The sequence below is a fragment of the Spinacia oleracea genome, chromosome 3 (assembly GCF_020520425.1).
Source record: "Spinacia oleracea cultivar Varoflay chromosome 3, BTI_SOV_V1, whole genome shotgun sequence".
NCBI classification, from domain to species: Eukaryota; Viridiplantae; Streptophyta; class Magnoliopsida; order Caryophyllales; family Amaranthaceae; genus Spinacia; species Spinacia oleracea.
Genome location: NC_079489.1, coordinates 16,003,117 through 16,019,235, shown reverse-complemented (window position 1 = coordinate 16,019,235; position 16,119 = coordinate 16,003,117). Strand labels below are relative to the sequence as shown.

General features: G+C 39.4%; 1 protein-coding gene across 7 annotated transcripts in view; it reads right to left on the bottom strand.

Annotated features, from left to right (window-relative positions):
- Positions 1–14,889, bottom strand: part of LOC110797787 (eIF-2-alpha kinase GCN2) — a 33,928-nt gene extending 19,039 nt beyond the window's left edge. For 4 of the 7 annotated variants that reach the window (XM_056838993.1, XM_056838995.1, XM_022002901.2 and 1 more), the window contains exons 1-7: positions 14,755–14,889; positions 14,404–14,607; positions 12,348–12,416; positions 12,200–12,259; positions 11,995–12,100; positions 1,959–2,063; positions 1,444–1,842 (exon numbers count right to left, since the gene is read on the bottom strand). In XM_056838993.1, coding sequence (XP_056694971.1) covers positions 1,444–1,842; positions 1,959–2,063; positions 11,995–12,100; positions 12,200–12,259; positions 12,348–12,416; positions 14,404–14,519 — 855 coding nt within the window. In that variant the 5' untranslated portion in view covers positions 14,520–14,607; positions 14,755–14,889. Of the gene's footprint in view, positions 1–1,443; positions 1,843–1,958; positions 2,096–11,994; positions 12,101–12,199; positions 12,260–12,347; positions 12,417–14,403; positions 14,608–14,732 lie in introns of those variants that run through there. The other 3 variants (XM_056838994.1, XM_056838996.1, XM_056838997.1) reach the window with 3 other exon arrangements.
- Between the last annotated feature and the right edge of the window lie 1,230 nt (positions 14,890–16,119).

The following is a 16,119-nucleotide window of genomic DNA, read 5'->3' as shown; positions in this document are numbered from 1 at the left end:
CAACTTTCTGAGGCCATATGTGTGCTTATCCAAGAGGACCTTCTGTCGTGCAGTAATCTTCACCAGCAACTATCTCCACTTGATTGTTTCTGGTATGCTAGCTTAGATCTTCTCCCTTTTTGTACAGTTTTGCATTGTTTTTGTCCACATTGGACATACCCACATCAAAAACATATCTAGCATGAAATACCTTTCAATTATCACGCTAACTAAATTTTCTTTTATACAGAATAATAGAACTTCTTCTGCATCCAAATTGGGGCTTCTACACCTAACTCTAATTGTTAACAAGAAAACTTGGGCTCTAATTTGTACAGGCCTGTAAACGTAAAAACGTCACATCAAGGAAAGAAAGTACATAAACATGGAAGGAAAAGAAAATGTGCATCCTAAAGGACCAGCATTTAGAGATGCCACCTGGGCTAACCACAGGTGTGCGGCATCTGCTTAAAGGATGGAGATGAGGAATATTATTTCTCTTTCTAGGGATGTATGAGACTTTTTTTTATGAAGTACCAGCTAGTCTTAGCTACACTGTAACACTGAGCGTGAAAAAGCTTACACATATCTTGGCCTCCTACAACTGCCCGCAAAGATTTCAGATCTCATTTCCAGTCCTTTCCATTCACTACTTTTTCCTCCATAACCACAACAGAGCCAACACCTTATTCGGTATTAGCTACAACTAAGAACCGATCCCCAAGTCACTCATACCAAATTACTCATCGTGTGCAGCTTACAAGTTACAAGTGCCCCGGTTTGTTAGTCATTTTACCCTCACAGATGAAGGGTTGTTTCTTACCAAAAAGGAAGTGAAGATCTAAGCGATTAAAGTTCAAAAACAAGGCCAGCAAACAGTAACCCAAAAAAAGCAAGTAGTATGGAATTAAAACTCGGCCGTTCCATTATGTAATGGTCGTTCTGTAACGGGTTTTGGATTTGCCGTTCCACGAAACCCCGTTACATAACGGTGAGACAAAAATCACGTCTTTCTCCCCGCGTCGCCCGTTACGTAACGGTGACTCGCCGCGATAGGACGCTTTTTCCGCGTTACACGTTCTTTTACACAACTTGACCAAAAATATTTTAGTTAGTTATGTAGTTTATGAAACATGACATCATTATTTGTTCACAAAATATAATACTCACTCATATTATTATAGATTGGTTACATTGTGTTGACAATTTTGTAGACTTAAAATGTAATAACAAGGCGTAAACATGACTACATGCTAATGTGAACTTTTTAAAAAAAATCACACCGCGTCAGCCGCGATGCGTTCTATTCATCCTATACATGTGGTTTCCGCGACAACGTGACCGTTACCGCGAACGCATCCGCGTTTTGTAGACCTGATCATACTTAAAGCAGGTAGAACCATAGAAGTGCTTGATGTTCAAAGCTAACTTAAAGCCTATGTAAAAGATAAATTGCAACAGTACCTCCTTGTCTTTCTCTGTATCAGAACTGGACCTAGCCAAGTCATCTGATAGGGATTTACTCAAAAAGGTTGTTGGTAGAACCTTTTCATCCACTTCTTTAACAGACTCCAATTTGGCTAGAGTTGAAACTACTTCAGCATGTTGGCTATCCTCCCTGGTGCTCTTTTCTTTTGGTTTAAAGTTCTTTTCTACACCTTCATATACTTGCTTGGATCTGGAAAAAGCACGGGAAACCACTGAAGAGCTCAGCTCACCCCCACTCCATGACTCTTCATAACCACTGAAAAGATCCATAAAGCCATAAACAAATGAATCCTTGGTAGTAGCAACTGTTTCAGAACATTTTGCCACATCTGTAGAAGGCAATTGCTCGACGCTCTCCCCATCTAAAGACACTGCCTTCTCAATCAATAAAATACGGAACGTTAATGTCTATGAAGTATGAACAAGGAAAGAGGCAGCACAATATGAAGAGTGAATTATTCAACTTGAAGTCAACATGAAATTAAATTTACCTGAGTATGCAAAGGGGGCATAGGAACAACTGCAGAGAGAAACTCCTGAGCAGCTTCCACCAAATTAAAAATCATCACACGTCCTTCTCGAGCATTAGAATTTGCCTAGAGCAGTTGATAGAAAGAAAGTTAAAAATCTGCACAATATATCACATATTGTTTAATAAATCAAAAATTTCAATAATAAATGTACACATTTTTCCAGAAAATTGATCAAAATTGATCCTCCAATAACATACAAGGGAAAGAAAAATTAGCCAATAATGCTGAGTAAATAAAGACAATCCAAAATTTCTCCTGAACCATAAGAAAAAAAGAGGCTAACAACACTACCCTATCCAACAAGGGCAACAACGAAACTCAGTGACGAATTCGGATTCTAAAAATCCTCTCTCCTCTCCAACCATATTACTCATAACTCCATAAGGTAGGAAAACAAGCAGAATACTAGAGAACTTTACATTCTTGTTGTCTTCTAAATCCAACAAGCAAGACCACAAAAAATGTACAGAACATGGCTTGACGTAACCATTTCAAAAAGTATGTGAAACAAAGTCAAATCCATTTCAAACTTAAAAACAGAAGGCTTCTGTCTTCCTGCAACAAAAATCTCAATAAATAGAAAACGATGAGATCAACATGGACTGGCCTAGTTAAGTGCAAGACCTAGGACCGTTCCATAACTAGTTCTCCATTAGACAGGAATACAGGACTGGCCTATGACCAACTCATGTGATCTCCTCATCCATGTATGCCTATGTGAGTCTAAGCCCTACCAAGCTAGCTCCCATAACCCAACTCCTGACTTCATTAAGTTTAAACAAGAACACATTTCTACTAAATGGTCCCTCCGCTCATATCTTACCCTGGGACAAAGTCCTCCATATCTTACTTTCTATAATGGATGTCGAATAGGGACAACAACAACGCGTATTAAGAGACAAGACTAAACAAGCATGACATGTCCACGTGAAGAGATACTTCCTCCGGGTTTTTTTTAATTGCACCATTTGGGTTGGGCACAAACATAAGAAAGAGAGTAAATATCAAGAATGCTCATGTGATTACAAACAAAAGAGATAGAAAAGGGTAGGTATTAATGGTAAATATAAAATATGTACAAGGGTAAACTGGGTATTTGTTGTGCGAACACACCAAAAAGCATATGAATTCATACCATATAAAAGGGAATGGTGCAATTAATATGCAACTTCCAAATAAGGGAAATGGTGCAATTTAACAAAAAACAGAGGAAGTATAACAAAAAATGGAGGACGTAGAAGCGACCTTCCACCAATATACTCGTTGAATAACATTTTCCACCTTAAAAAAAATAATTAAAATTATTTTTAGATTGTAGCAAAAGCATCGCTATCATGAAACAGTAACAATTCCCCCCTGGAACCCCACAAGTAGAAATATCACAAATCTTTTTACATTTAGGCTATCACAAAATTATCGCATTTCGAAAGGGTAACATGTATGTTGACTTCCTAAGTTCCTATGTGTCAACAGACTTATCACATCCGCCCAATAGGTTTTCGAGTCATATTAGAGTCTATTATGACTTGTTAATCAATATAAGGCTCTGTTTGGCAATACTAGTTGAAATGAAGCTGAAACTTATAAGTTCTGTTTGGCAACATCACCAAATTGAGCTGAAACCGATAAGGCAACTGAAATTGCTAAGATAGCAATTGAAACTGATAAGGTAGTTATTTGCATTAACGGTTTGGTAAACTAGTTATTTAAGTACCTGGAATTTATAACTATATTTAATAAATATTATATATGTTTTTATATCTAAATATTTTCGTTGCAAGAATAGTTAAAAATACAATTTGCAATATCAATTAACATCTATTTTTTCAGTGTAATGTGAATATTTATATAGTTTTACAGAAAATGTGAGAGGGTGCACCGTGCACCCGGGTAAGTATCAAGAAACTATATCAATTAGTTGCAGGAATAGCCACCCATTTTTTTGATAAAATACTCCGTATGAAAAATCCCCCTAATCTTCCCCAATCCCACTCGACCACTACCCCCCCCCCCCAAATCCCAAAAATTAACCAACGTACATGTGGTGTTAATTTTCTCTTTTTGTCTTCTTCTACTTCCTTCTTGTTCTTCTAGTTCCCTCATGAAATAAGAAAAGAATGAAGACTCCATATTTTGATCTTTGATGTAGTATGTATATTCCTGAGATTTTAGCATATGAAAAATTTGCAATCTCTATTATGGCATTAGTTTTTCTGGGTTTGGATTTTAGTAATGCATTGGGAGTTTACACCGTATTATATATATATATATATATATATATATATATATATATATATATATATATATATATATATATATATATATATATATATATATATATATATTTTAAGGAAAAGCAAGTTTCGGTGACTTATTTACAAACGTCACTTTGATTAATGTCTAGATTTCAGTCTTTTAATCCACCTTAAATGGTATTTCAGATAATTGCCAAACGCTTCTAATCGTATAAGGTGACTTATATTATTAGCGCCTAATCATTTAAGGCGACTGAAAGTGTTTTCCAAACAGAGCCATAAAGTAGCCACTGAAATTGAAGGTGTTGAACTGATAAGGTGTTGAAACTGATAAAGTAGCGGATTAGATGAACTGTTTGGTAAAACTTATTGTTAAAGTTATTGATTCTTAGTTCTATTACGTATATTTTATAAACTCCTATGTCAACATTATTTTTTTAATTCATAAATTAATAATACATGATGAAGTATTTTGCAAGGAACCCAAATAGGCCTCCCATCAAGTTCACATACACACGCAAAAGAGGGAAGAAGCTGAACAAGGGAAATGAATGAGCAAATCAAGTAGTTCTAGAAGGAAGGGTGTTTTTGTATTTTCTTTATTAATATGCTGAGTTTGTTAGGGGATTATGATCCCAATAATATTCTGTTATAACTGATTGAACAGAGTAGTATATAAGGGGGGATGAATAGGAGGAAAAGGTATTCAGAAAATTGTAGTGAGAAGTTCATTCTCTTGGAGAGCTTCCTTCCTCTCGAAAGAAGGTGAGTTGTATTGCTGATTATTCTGATCAATAATACTCCATATCTGGTTACCCCTATTACTGATTTACTGTATTTTCTTCTTTTCTGATCTGATTCCCAGCAAGTTGGTATCAGAGCAGTTGCGATCCAGCGTCGGGAAATGGCTCCGGCGACACATGCTCAAAGGTTGGAGATAGTGGAGTCGGAACTTACTAGGCTTGATTCTCGAATTGTGCAAGCAGTTACGGTGGCAATGGCGGCGTTGGAGCAGCGACTAGCAACCCAGTTTACTTATGGCTTGGAGCAAACCACGGAACAATTACGGGCCGAGCTTTTGAAGCATAAGGAAACCTCGCCGGAGAACAGGGAGGAGACACCACCGAATTCTGGGTACTCCGAAAATGGCTTGTCAAGTTGGAGGATGAAGAAACTCGACCTACCGACGTTCGACGGGGTAAACCCAGATGGATGGATCCTTCGTGCTGAACGGTTTTTCCATTTTTATCGACTCGGCGAGGAAGACAAGCTGGAGGCGGCGGTGGTGGCGTTGGACGGCGACGCACTGCTCCTATATCAATGGGAGCATCGCCGACGACCCGTTGACGAGGTGGGATGAACTGAAAAGTCTCCTACTCCGCCAATTTCGTCCCAGTGGATCGGGATCGCTGCAGGAACAGTGGCTTGCCCACCGTCAAACGGAGGGAGTTATGGACTACCGTCGTCGATTCATTGAGTTGATGGCGCCCTTAGATGGAATTCCAGAATCCATCGCACAAAGCCAATACATTAATGGGCTTAAGGATGATGTCAAAGCTGAATTAAGGCTTCTTGGGCCTCACACCTTGGATTCAGCTATGGATCTGTCCATTAAAGTAGAAGAGAAGCTCCAATTTGGGCTTGGTAAAAAAAATGAACCCAAATATCCGTCCAACCCTAACCCATGGAAAACCGGTTCGGTTTCTCCTTCTTACTCTAACCACAAAAAACCACAACCACCCAAATTACCCAAATACCATAAACAGAGCCAACACCCGTACCAATTCCACCCTAACCACCGCAAAACCTGCCGGAGAAATAAGACGTCTGAGTGAGAGGGAGGTGCAACAGAAGAGAGAGAAGGGTTTGTGTTTCCGATGTGACGACAAGTGGGCACCGAACCACCGTTGCAAGCGGAGGGAGCTCAGCGTGCTTCTTACGGTCGACGAGGAGAGTGATGTGGCGGAGTTCGGGGGTGTTGAGGAGTTGAATCTGGTGGAAGCGACGGAGGCGGAGCCGAATGATGGGCCACAACCACTGATTTCTTTGAACTCGGTGATGGGGATTACTAGCCCTAAAACCATGAAATTAAAAGGGACAGTAAATGGGGGCGAAGTGGTGGTTATGATCGATCCTGGAGCGACGCACAATTTCATCTCCACCCGGGCGGCCACCCAATTAGGGCTGAGTGTCACGCCGACCAAGGAGTTTGGGGTATTGCTGGGAACAGGGGACGCAGTACAAGGGGATGGCGAATGTCAGGGAGTAATATTGGTGTTGCAAGGGGTTCGAATTGTGGAGGATTTTCTTCTACTTCCTTTGGGTAATTCAGACATCATCTTAGGAATCCAGTGGTTGGAAAAATTGGGTACAATGACAACGAATTGGAAGACACAGTTGAACGGCGAATCTGTGACATTGAAGGGGGACCCGTCTTTGGGTAGAACCTGTATTTCTTTGAAGGCCATGTTGAAAACGTTGCAAAAGGAGGGTGGGGGTTACTTATTGGAGCTGAATCATTTAGAGGGAGGGGCAGAAATTCATACTGAGTATCATGGTGAAGTTGAGATTCCTACGTTTTTGCGCAACACAGTAGCACAATTCCAATCTGTTTTTGATATGCCAGTGGGGTTACCAGTGTTGAAGGAAGGAACAAACCCAGTCAGTGTTCGTCCTTACCGATATCCCCAATTCCAGAAAGACGAGATCGAGGGGTTGGTTCAGGACATGCTCAAAGCAGGCATTATACAACCATCCACGAGTCCATTTTCCAGTCCGGTTCTGTTGGTTAAAAAAAAAGACGGTTCGTGGCGTTTTTGCGTGGACTACCGATCTTTGAACAAGGTAACAGTCTCAGACAAATACCCCATTCCCATTATTGATGAATTGTTAGATGAATTACATGGGTCTAAGGTGTTTAGCAAGTTAGACCTCAAGTCGGGTTATCACCAAATCCGTATGAAACCCCAGGATATCCCCAAAACCGCTTTTCGTACCCATGAGGGGCACTACGAATTCCTCGTAATGTCTTTCGGCCTCACAAATGCCCCTGCTACTTTCCAATCCCTAATGAATGACATTTTTAAACCCCATCTCCGCAAGTTTGTGCTCGTATTCTTCGATGACATCCTCATTTATAGTCAGGGAGTAATATTAGTACAAGGGGATGGCGAATGTCAGGGAGTAATATTGGTGTTGCAAGGGGTTCGAATTGTGGAGGATTTTCTTCTACTTCCTTTGGGTAATTCAGACATCATCTTAGGAATCCAGTGGTTGGAAAAATTGGGTACAATGACAACGAATTGGAAGACACAGTTGAACGGCGAATCTGTGACATTGAAGGGGGACCCGTCTTTGGGTAGAACCTGTATTTCTTTGAAGGCCATGTTGAAAACGTTGCAAAAGGAGGGTGGGGGTTACTTATTGGAGCTGAATCATTTAGAGGGAGGGGCAGAAATTCATACTGAGTATCATGGTGAAGTTGAGATTCCTACGTTTTTGCGCAACACAGTAGCACAATTCCAATCTGTTTTTGATATGCCAGTGGGGTTACCAGTGTTGAAGGAAGGAACAAACCCAGTCAGTGTTCGTCCTTACCGATATCCCCAATTCCAGAAAGACGAGATCGAGGGGTTGGTTCAGGACATGCTCAAAGCAGGCATTATACAACCATCCACGAGTCCATTTTCCAGTCCGGTTCTGTTGGTTAAAAAAAAAGACGGTTCGTGGCGTTTTTGCGTGGACTACCGATCTTTGAACAAGGTAACAGTCTCAGACAAATACCCCATTCCCATTATTGATGAATTGTTAGATGAATTACATGGGTCTAAGGTGTTTAGCAAGTTAGACCTCAAGTCGGGTTATCACCAAATCCGTATGAAACCCCAGGATATCCCCAAAACCGCTTTTCGTACCCATGAGGGGCACTACGAATTCCTCGTAATGTCTTTCGGCCTCACAAATGCCCCTGCTACTTTCCAATCCCTAATGAATGACATTTTTAAACCCCATCTCCGCAAGTTTGTGCTCGTATTCTTCGATGACATCCTCATTTATAGTCAGGGAGTAATATTAGTACAAGGGGATGGCGAATGTCAGGGAGTAATATTGGTGTTGCAAGGGGTTCGAATTGTGGAGGATTTTCTTCTACTTCCTTTGGGTAATTCAGACATCATCTTAGGAATCCAGTGGTTGGAAAAATTGGGTACAATGACAACGAATTGGAAGACACAGTTGAACGGCGAATCTGTGACATTGAAGGGGGACCCGTCTTTGGGTAGAACCTGTATTTCTTTGAAGGCCATGTTGAAAACGTTGCAAAAGGAGGGTGGGGGTTACTTATTGGAGCTGAATCATTTAGAGGGAGGGGCAGAAATTCATACTGAGTATCATGGTGAAGTTGAGATTCCTACGTTTTTGCGCAACACAGTAGCACAATTCCAATCTGTTTTTGATATGCCAGTGGGGTTACCAGTGTTGAAGGAAGGAACAAACCCAGTCAGTGTTCGTCCTTACCGATATCCCCAATTCCAGAAAGACGAGATCGAGGGGTTGGTTCAGGACATGCTCAAAGCAGGCATTATACAACCATCCACGAGTCCATTTTCCAGTCCGGTTCTGTTGGTTAAAAAAAAAGACGGTTCGTGGCGTTTTTGCGTGGACTACCGATCTTTGAACAAGGTAACAGTCTCAGACAAATACCCCATTCCCATTATTGATGAATTGTTAGATGAATTACATGGGTCTAAGGTGTTTAGCAAGTTAGACCTCAAGTCGGGTTATCACCAAATCCGTATGAAACCCCAGGATATCCCCAAAACCGCTTTTCGTACCCATGAGGGGCACTACGAATTCCTCGTAATGCCTTTCGGCCTCACAAATGCCCCTGCTACTTTCCAATCCCTAATGAATGACATTTTTAAACCCCATCTCCGCAAGTTTGTGCTCGTATTCTTCGATGACATCCTCATTTATAGTCTTGATTTGGTAACTCACGATACACGCTTGAGTATGGTTCTGCAGATTTTACAGGAACAACAACTTTATGCTAATTTAAAAAAATGTGAATTCGGTAAAACTAAGGTGGCTTACCTGGGTCACGTCATTTCTGAGCATGGGGTGGCAGTGGATAGTAGCAAAGTGCAGGCAATGTTGCAGTGGCCTATTCCCACAAACCTCAAAGAACTCCAGGATTTCTGGGTTTGACCGGTTATTACCGGAAGTTCATTAAGGGGTACGGATCAATAGCAGCACCCTTGACTGAACAACTCAAGAAAGACAACTTTGGGTGGGGAGAAGAAGCCACCAGGGCGTTTGAATCATTGAAGAATGCTATGACTCAAACCCCAGTCTTAGCCATGCCAAATTTCACTAAAGTGTTCACCCTTGAAACAGATGCATCGGGCCATGGTTTGGGGGCTGTCCTATTACAGGAGGGACATCCCGTAGCTTACTTCAGTAAGATTTTGGGCCAACGAGCTCGTAGTAAGCCTATTTATGAGAAGGAATTAATGGCGATTGCCTTAGCTATACAGAAGTGGAGACATTTTCTGTTGGGGAGGCACTTTGTGGTACGAACGGATCAAAAAAGCTTGAAGTTTTTGCTTGAACAGAGGGAGGTGGGACAGGAGTATCAACGGTGGTTGAGCAAACTCCTTGGTTACTCGTTTGATATACAGTATAAGCCAGGAGCAACCAATAAGGTTGCTGACGCTCTCTCCAGGGAGTTTCCACCTACTGTCACTTATTGTGCCATGACCAGCACGTGTGGAATAACCTGGGAATATATTCAGCAACAGACCGCGCAAGATTCATGATTGCAGCAAATTAAAACAGCCTTGAGCCAAGGCCTACCTGCCCCTAAATGGTTCGTCGTGGATAATGGGGTACTCAAGTACAAAGACAGAGTGGTTCTGCCACGAAGTTCAGAGCTCACAGCAAGGATACTTAAGGAATACCATGATTCTCCCATAGGGGGTCATTCGGGGGATTACAAGACCTATCAGAGAATAGCTTCAGAATGGTATTGGCCCGGTTTAAGGAAGGATGTCAAGAACTATGTACTCAGTTGTGCTGTATGCCAGCAGCAAAAATCATCTTCCTTAAGTCCTATGGGACTTCTACAACCGCTTCCTATTCCTGGCAAAGTTTGGGAGGATGTGTCCATGGACTTCGTTGAAGGTTTGCCAAAGTCCAAAGGCTGGGATACTATCTTGGTGGTGGTTGATAGGCTGACTAAGTATGGCCTCTTCATACTCCTCAAACACCCTTTTACTGCTCATGAGGTGGCACAAGTTTTTGTGCGGGAAATAATTCGTCTCCATGGTTTTCCATCATCCATAGTTTCAGATCGGGATAAGATTTTCATTAGTCTGTTTTGGAAGGAACTTTTCAGATTGCAAGGCACTCAGTTAAACCGCAGCACCGCTTATCACCCCCAAAGTGATGGCCAATCTGAAGTGGTCAACAAAGGGGTGGAATCATACTTGAGGTGTTTTATCAATGGTAAGCCTCGTACTTGGTCTCAATGGCTACCTTGGGCAGAGTACCACTATAATACTGCTTGGCATACTGCAACAAATTGTACACCTTTCAAAGCTGTGTATGGGAGAGACCCACCTAAGCTGTTGAGGTTTGTATCAGTTAGTACCTCCCTTTCTTCACTGGAGGAACAATTGGGGGAAAGAGATGCCATCATTGATGAGCTGCAATTTTACTTATCCCGTGCCCAGAACCAAATGAAACAGTATGAAGATTCTAAAAGGAGGGAAGGCAAGTTTGAGGTGGGGGACATGGTGTACTTGAAGTTACAACCATACAGACAGAGATCGTTAGCTGGAACACTAAATGAAAAGCTCTCACCAAGGTTTTATGGCCCGTTTCAAGTGTTGGCAAGGGTGGGGACTGTGGCTTACAGGCTGCTCTTACCCCCAGAAGCCAAAATACACCCGGTTTTTCACATTTCCCAGTTGAAGCTTGCGGTGGGCAGTGCAAGTGCTACAAACTCTCTTCCTGCTCAACTCACTTCTGACATGGTTATGGAGGTCGAACCAGAAGCAGTTCTGGGAGTAAGGCGTAAGGGTGAGGATGGATCATTGGAAGTTTTGGTTAAGTGGCAGCAGCTCCCTGCATATGAAGCTGCGTGGGAAGACTGGGAAGCACTTACTCTTCGCTTTCCTTCTTTCCACCTTGAGGACAAGGTGGATGTTTGGGTGGAAGGTACTGCAAGGAACCCAAATAGGCCTCCCATCAAGTTCACATACACACGCAAAAGAGGGAAGAAGCTGAACAAGGGAAATGAATGAGCAAATCAAGTAGTTCTAGAAGGAAGGGTGTTTTTGTATTTTCTTTATTAATATGCTGAGTTTGTTAGGGGATTATGATCCCAATAATATTCTGTTATAACTGATTGAACAGAGTAGTATATAAGGGGGGATGAATAGGAGGAAAAGGTATTCAGAAAATTGTAGTGAGAAGTTCATTCTCTTGGAGAGCTTCCTTCCTCTCGAAAGAAGGTGAGTTGTATTGCTGATTATTCTGATCAATAATACTCCATATCTGGTTACCCCTATTACTGATTTACTGTATTTTCTTCTTTTCTGATCTGATTCCCAGCATATTTTAAACATTAAAGTAGACATTATGTGATAAAGAAAATGGATGATGGGTCATTGAGTGTTCTCCACACACACATATAAAGGGAGCTTGTCATTGGATTGGCAGCAAAAAAAACCTATTACCTGCTCGTGAAGGAGAGTCAGAAGCCTATCAGCATCACTTTCAGATAGACCTTTCTCCGAAGTTAACTGCACTTTGGGGCACTTGTAGGGATACCCTGGTAAGCACCTAAAACAAAGCAAGAAAAAGGGGATACAGGGAAATCAGGAAAATGAATTCAAGAGTCCCAAGAGCCAATTTCAGAAAGAGGTGTTAAGAAACACTAACCGCACAAGTAAATGTACAGAAATATCCATATTCTCATATCCTGAATCCTTTGAGTAAGGCCTGTCGTTTTATTATATATATGGAAGTCAAAAATTTAATAGATAAAAAGTTCAATAACAGAAGTTACAACAGGGGGGTGAACCAAAACCTGATATTAATACTGACTTGTGGATGAGACTCTGAAACTATTTGACAATCTTCTTGAAATATTGCAGACCTGGGAGCATTAAACTGTCAGTAAACAAATCTAAAATATCAAAAATCCTGTATCCAATACAACAATATCATCATGTATTTACACAAGCCTAAACAGCGTATTGGGTACACTAACAAGGTTACCGATAATTTGGTTCCAAGGGAAAGACAATCAATCCAGTAAAAGAAAAGTTATAACTTAGTACTCCCACATTGCCTATTATGGTAAAGGCAGTATCCAGAAACCTTTCAGAATGAGAATATGGACTTTTGAGTGCATAGGATGGAAAACAAGATATGCAAAATGTTTATAATTTCAAGAAAAAAAAAGGTAAAAATGTGCAGTTATGCAACTTTCCCAAGAGACTGTGGACTCAACATGATTCACATGATACAAGATAATCAGACACTCCAAAAACAATAGTTTACTCGTATAAACATATGAACTCAAATCACAAACATATGAACTCAAATCACAGATACAGAAATATAAGAGGTTAAAACAGGCTAACAGCGTTAACGCACAAAAGAGACTCAAGCATAACGAGTAATGAGCAGTCTTTCCAGGGACTCTCATAGCTGATTGAGGTCTCTATAGAAACAGGGATCACAAATTACTTCGTCTTCCGACTCTTTTTCCTCGTTTAACAGGTAACACTGAAGCAATTGCCTCTTCTTCTGCCTTGCTAAGATGCATCAGTCATGAAAAACGTTTTCCTTGGCTCATGAACAGCTCGCAAAAAAAAAGACCCGAGGTACCAATTATTAAATCATGAACCGGGACCATGATGTGCATCTTGGTCAAAGATGAACTTATAGTTCAAAAACTATGAACAAATAGTTTCAACTCTTAAAGATTACGAACATTTTTTCTATGTTTATATTTTTTAAGCTATATGGCCATCTTGCTGCTGAAGTTAAAACAAAACTATATGGTTCATAATTCTTAAACTCTATGACCATAATTTTTTGAACCATATGTTTGTAATATTTGAACCATATGTTAATGATGTTTGAATTATTGTTCCTCTGGGTCCAAGTTGCGCATCTCGGTCCCGTGAACATGATATAATTTTCACAAAAGTTAATCATGAATGTTATAATCCTCATGGAAACACTTTTAGGTGATGTGAGCTAGAGAGAGTACTTTAGCCAACAAATCAGGGTGCTAGTTGTATTAAAGCCATTGCACATTCCTTAACCCTGGCTTCACTCCTAAAATGACCAACCACTATGTAGGGCTAAGGGCGCCATGTTAACAAACTTCTAATGGAATGAATAAGAATCACCATCAGTTGTAGCAAAAGTATCTAATACGTAGTACTTTGCAAGTCCATCCAAGACTGATAAAAGAGAAAGACGGGTCAAATCCTTGTTGCAAACTACAACTTATCATCAATAAAATTGATATCCAGTTATCCAAGTATTTCCTACAAGTTCCCCATTCACAAGATCAAAAGCTCCAAGAACTGTCTATTATCACAGAACACAAAAATGAGAATAGTGGCAAACAAGAAAAAAAAATTACAATCGATATGGAAACCCCTCCATGAAGCTCATGCCTACAAAAATATCATGGTGCAAGGGTATAGCCAGTATGAAATAGATAAGGCATTTCACATGATAACTCAAAATACATTGCTTTCTCCCCTTGGACTAGCAACCCGAACTTCTTTGAATAAATTCCCTTCTACTCAGCTTATTAATTCACAAATGTTCCCGAAACCATATGGCTACACAACAAGAAGATAATCAAATTAATAACACTTCTACTCAGCTTAAACTATCATTTCCAAAAAACATCCCATTCCGTCAATCCTTCCTATGAACCACACTAATTCTGCACCAGAATACACCATCTTTCAAACTCGGACTACCTTTCAACCCGTTTCACCATCCCAATGTTCATCTCAATCACCAAAATCTTCTGGGTACATTACACTATTCAATAATCAAGCTGAAACATAAGAAATACAATTACAAACATAAAAGAAATGTGGGGTCCTTACAAAGCAGTTAACTCTTCAGAGATGAGCTCACTGTAATCAGCAGACTGCAACGCATGATCCTTAGTAGCAGCTCTTCCTTTATTCCGACGCTTTTTCTTCTTCGAGCTTTGTCCCATTGTTACAATTCAATGTGCCGCAAATTTTAACCCAGATCAAAAATCACGAAAACAACGACACCCTAACTCTAACCCAGCATTTGAAAACCTGCAGAAATGAAAAAACGCAGGAAAATTGACAAGAAGTTTCAGACAATTTGAGATGGGTAAACAATAGAAATAGGTAAATTATGTTAATTGTATGATTGGGTTCGTTAAAGGAAGACGTATTACAGGGTATTTAATGGAATCTCACCCGTGATGTTTGGATTTAGGGAATTTTCGACGATTTTGACAGGAATTCAAAAGAGAAAAACGAGAGAGATGGATTTTCGCAGAGAAAGGTGACAAGCTGACTGCTATAGTACCGTGGTGGGCGCCGAAACACTACTACTCCTCTCACTATTTTGTTTGTTACGTTTGGACTTTTGCACGTTTATTAACGTATAGTAAATATTTTTTATTATTATTATTAAAAAATAAACTCAAGTAAAACCTCAATCCATTAATCATTACAACAACCAATAATATTATTTTATTTATCAAAATGAACCAATGATGGAAAAGTACAAAGATAGCTACTTAACATACTTGGTAAATTGTAAAGAAATTTAATAAGTTACAAAAATTGGACCAATTAAAATTAAAAAATGGCACAAAAAATGATAGTATAATAAGTTTATAAAAGGAAAGATTCTCTCACGTAACAAACACTGTGAAACACCCTAAAAGGAATACGTAACAAACAAAAAGAAACGGAGTGAGTAATAATTTGCAAATTTTTGGCTGTACTCGGGTACAGCAAAAGTTGGATGTACCCCCATCCAAAACGACGTCGTTTTGTGTTGTTTAAGATGAACATTAATATACTCGTATGGAAATGAACATTTACTTTTTAGGAAATGAACATTTATTTATTTATTTGGAAATGAACATTTACTATTTTGGAAATGAACATTTATTTATTTATTTGGAAATAAACATTTATCTACTCATTCGAATATTAACGTTTATCTAATTATTTGGCAATCCTCATTTATTCAACCAATTTAGAAATGAACATTTATCTACTGATTGTGAAACAAGTATTTACTAATTTTAAAATGAAATAGTTATTGCATTATTATATTATTACTTTGAACATATATTTACACATATTGAGCAATTAAAACATGTCAAATGACATATTTTACCAAAAAATTAAACATTTTAGGCATTGCCTATGTAAAATTGTACTTGAATTACAAGATATTGGTAGAAATTATCCACTTATTTTTCTATATCTTCAATCTTGAATCTTGCTTTTGATGTAGTCATGGGTTCTTATATTTTTGAATGTGTGTATGAAGTGTGATTTGAACACAATATTTGATATTCACTATTTCAATTTCCTCATTGTTGTCGGCTGAAAATGAAAATAGTAAGTAATTTGATATGATGATCACAACTAATTTAAAAAATGAACATTTACTGATTTGAAAATGATGAGCATGCTAAGAAAACAAATGGGTTAAAAGGAAAGAACAAGGGTTTAAAAGATGCTCAGTAATAGAAGAAGAAAGAACAAAGAATACAAAAGGTATGAACAAATAAAACAAAAAGTATGAACAACTTCATTATG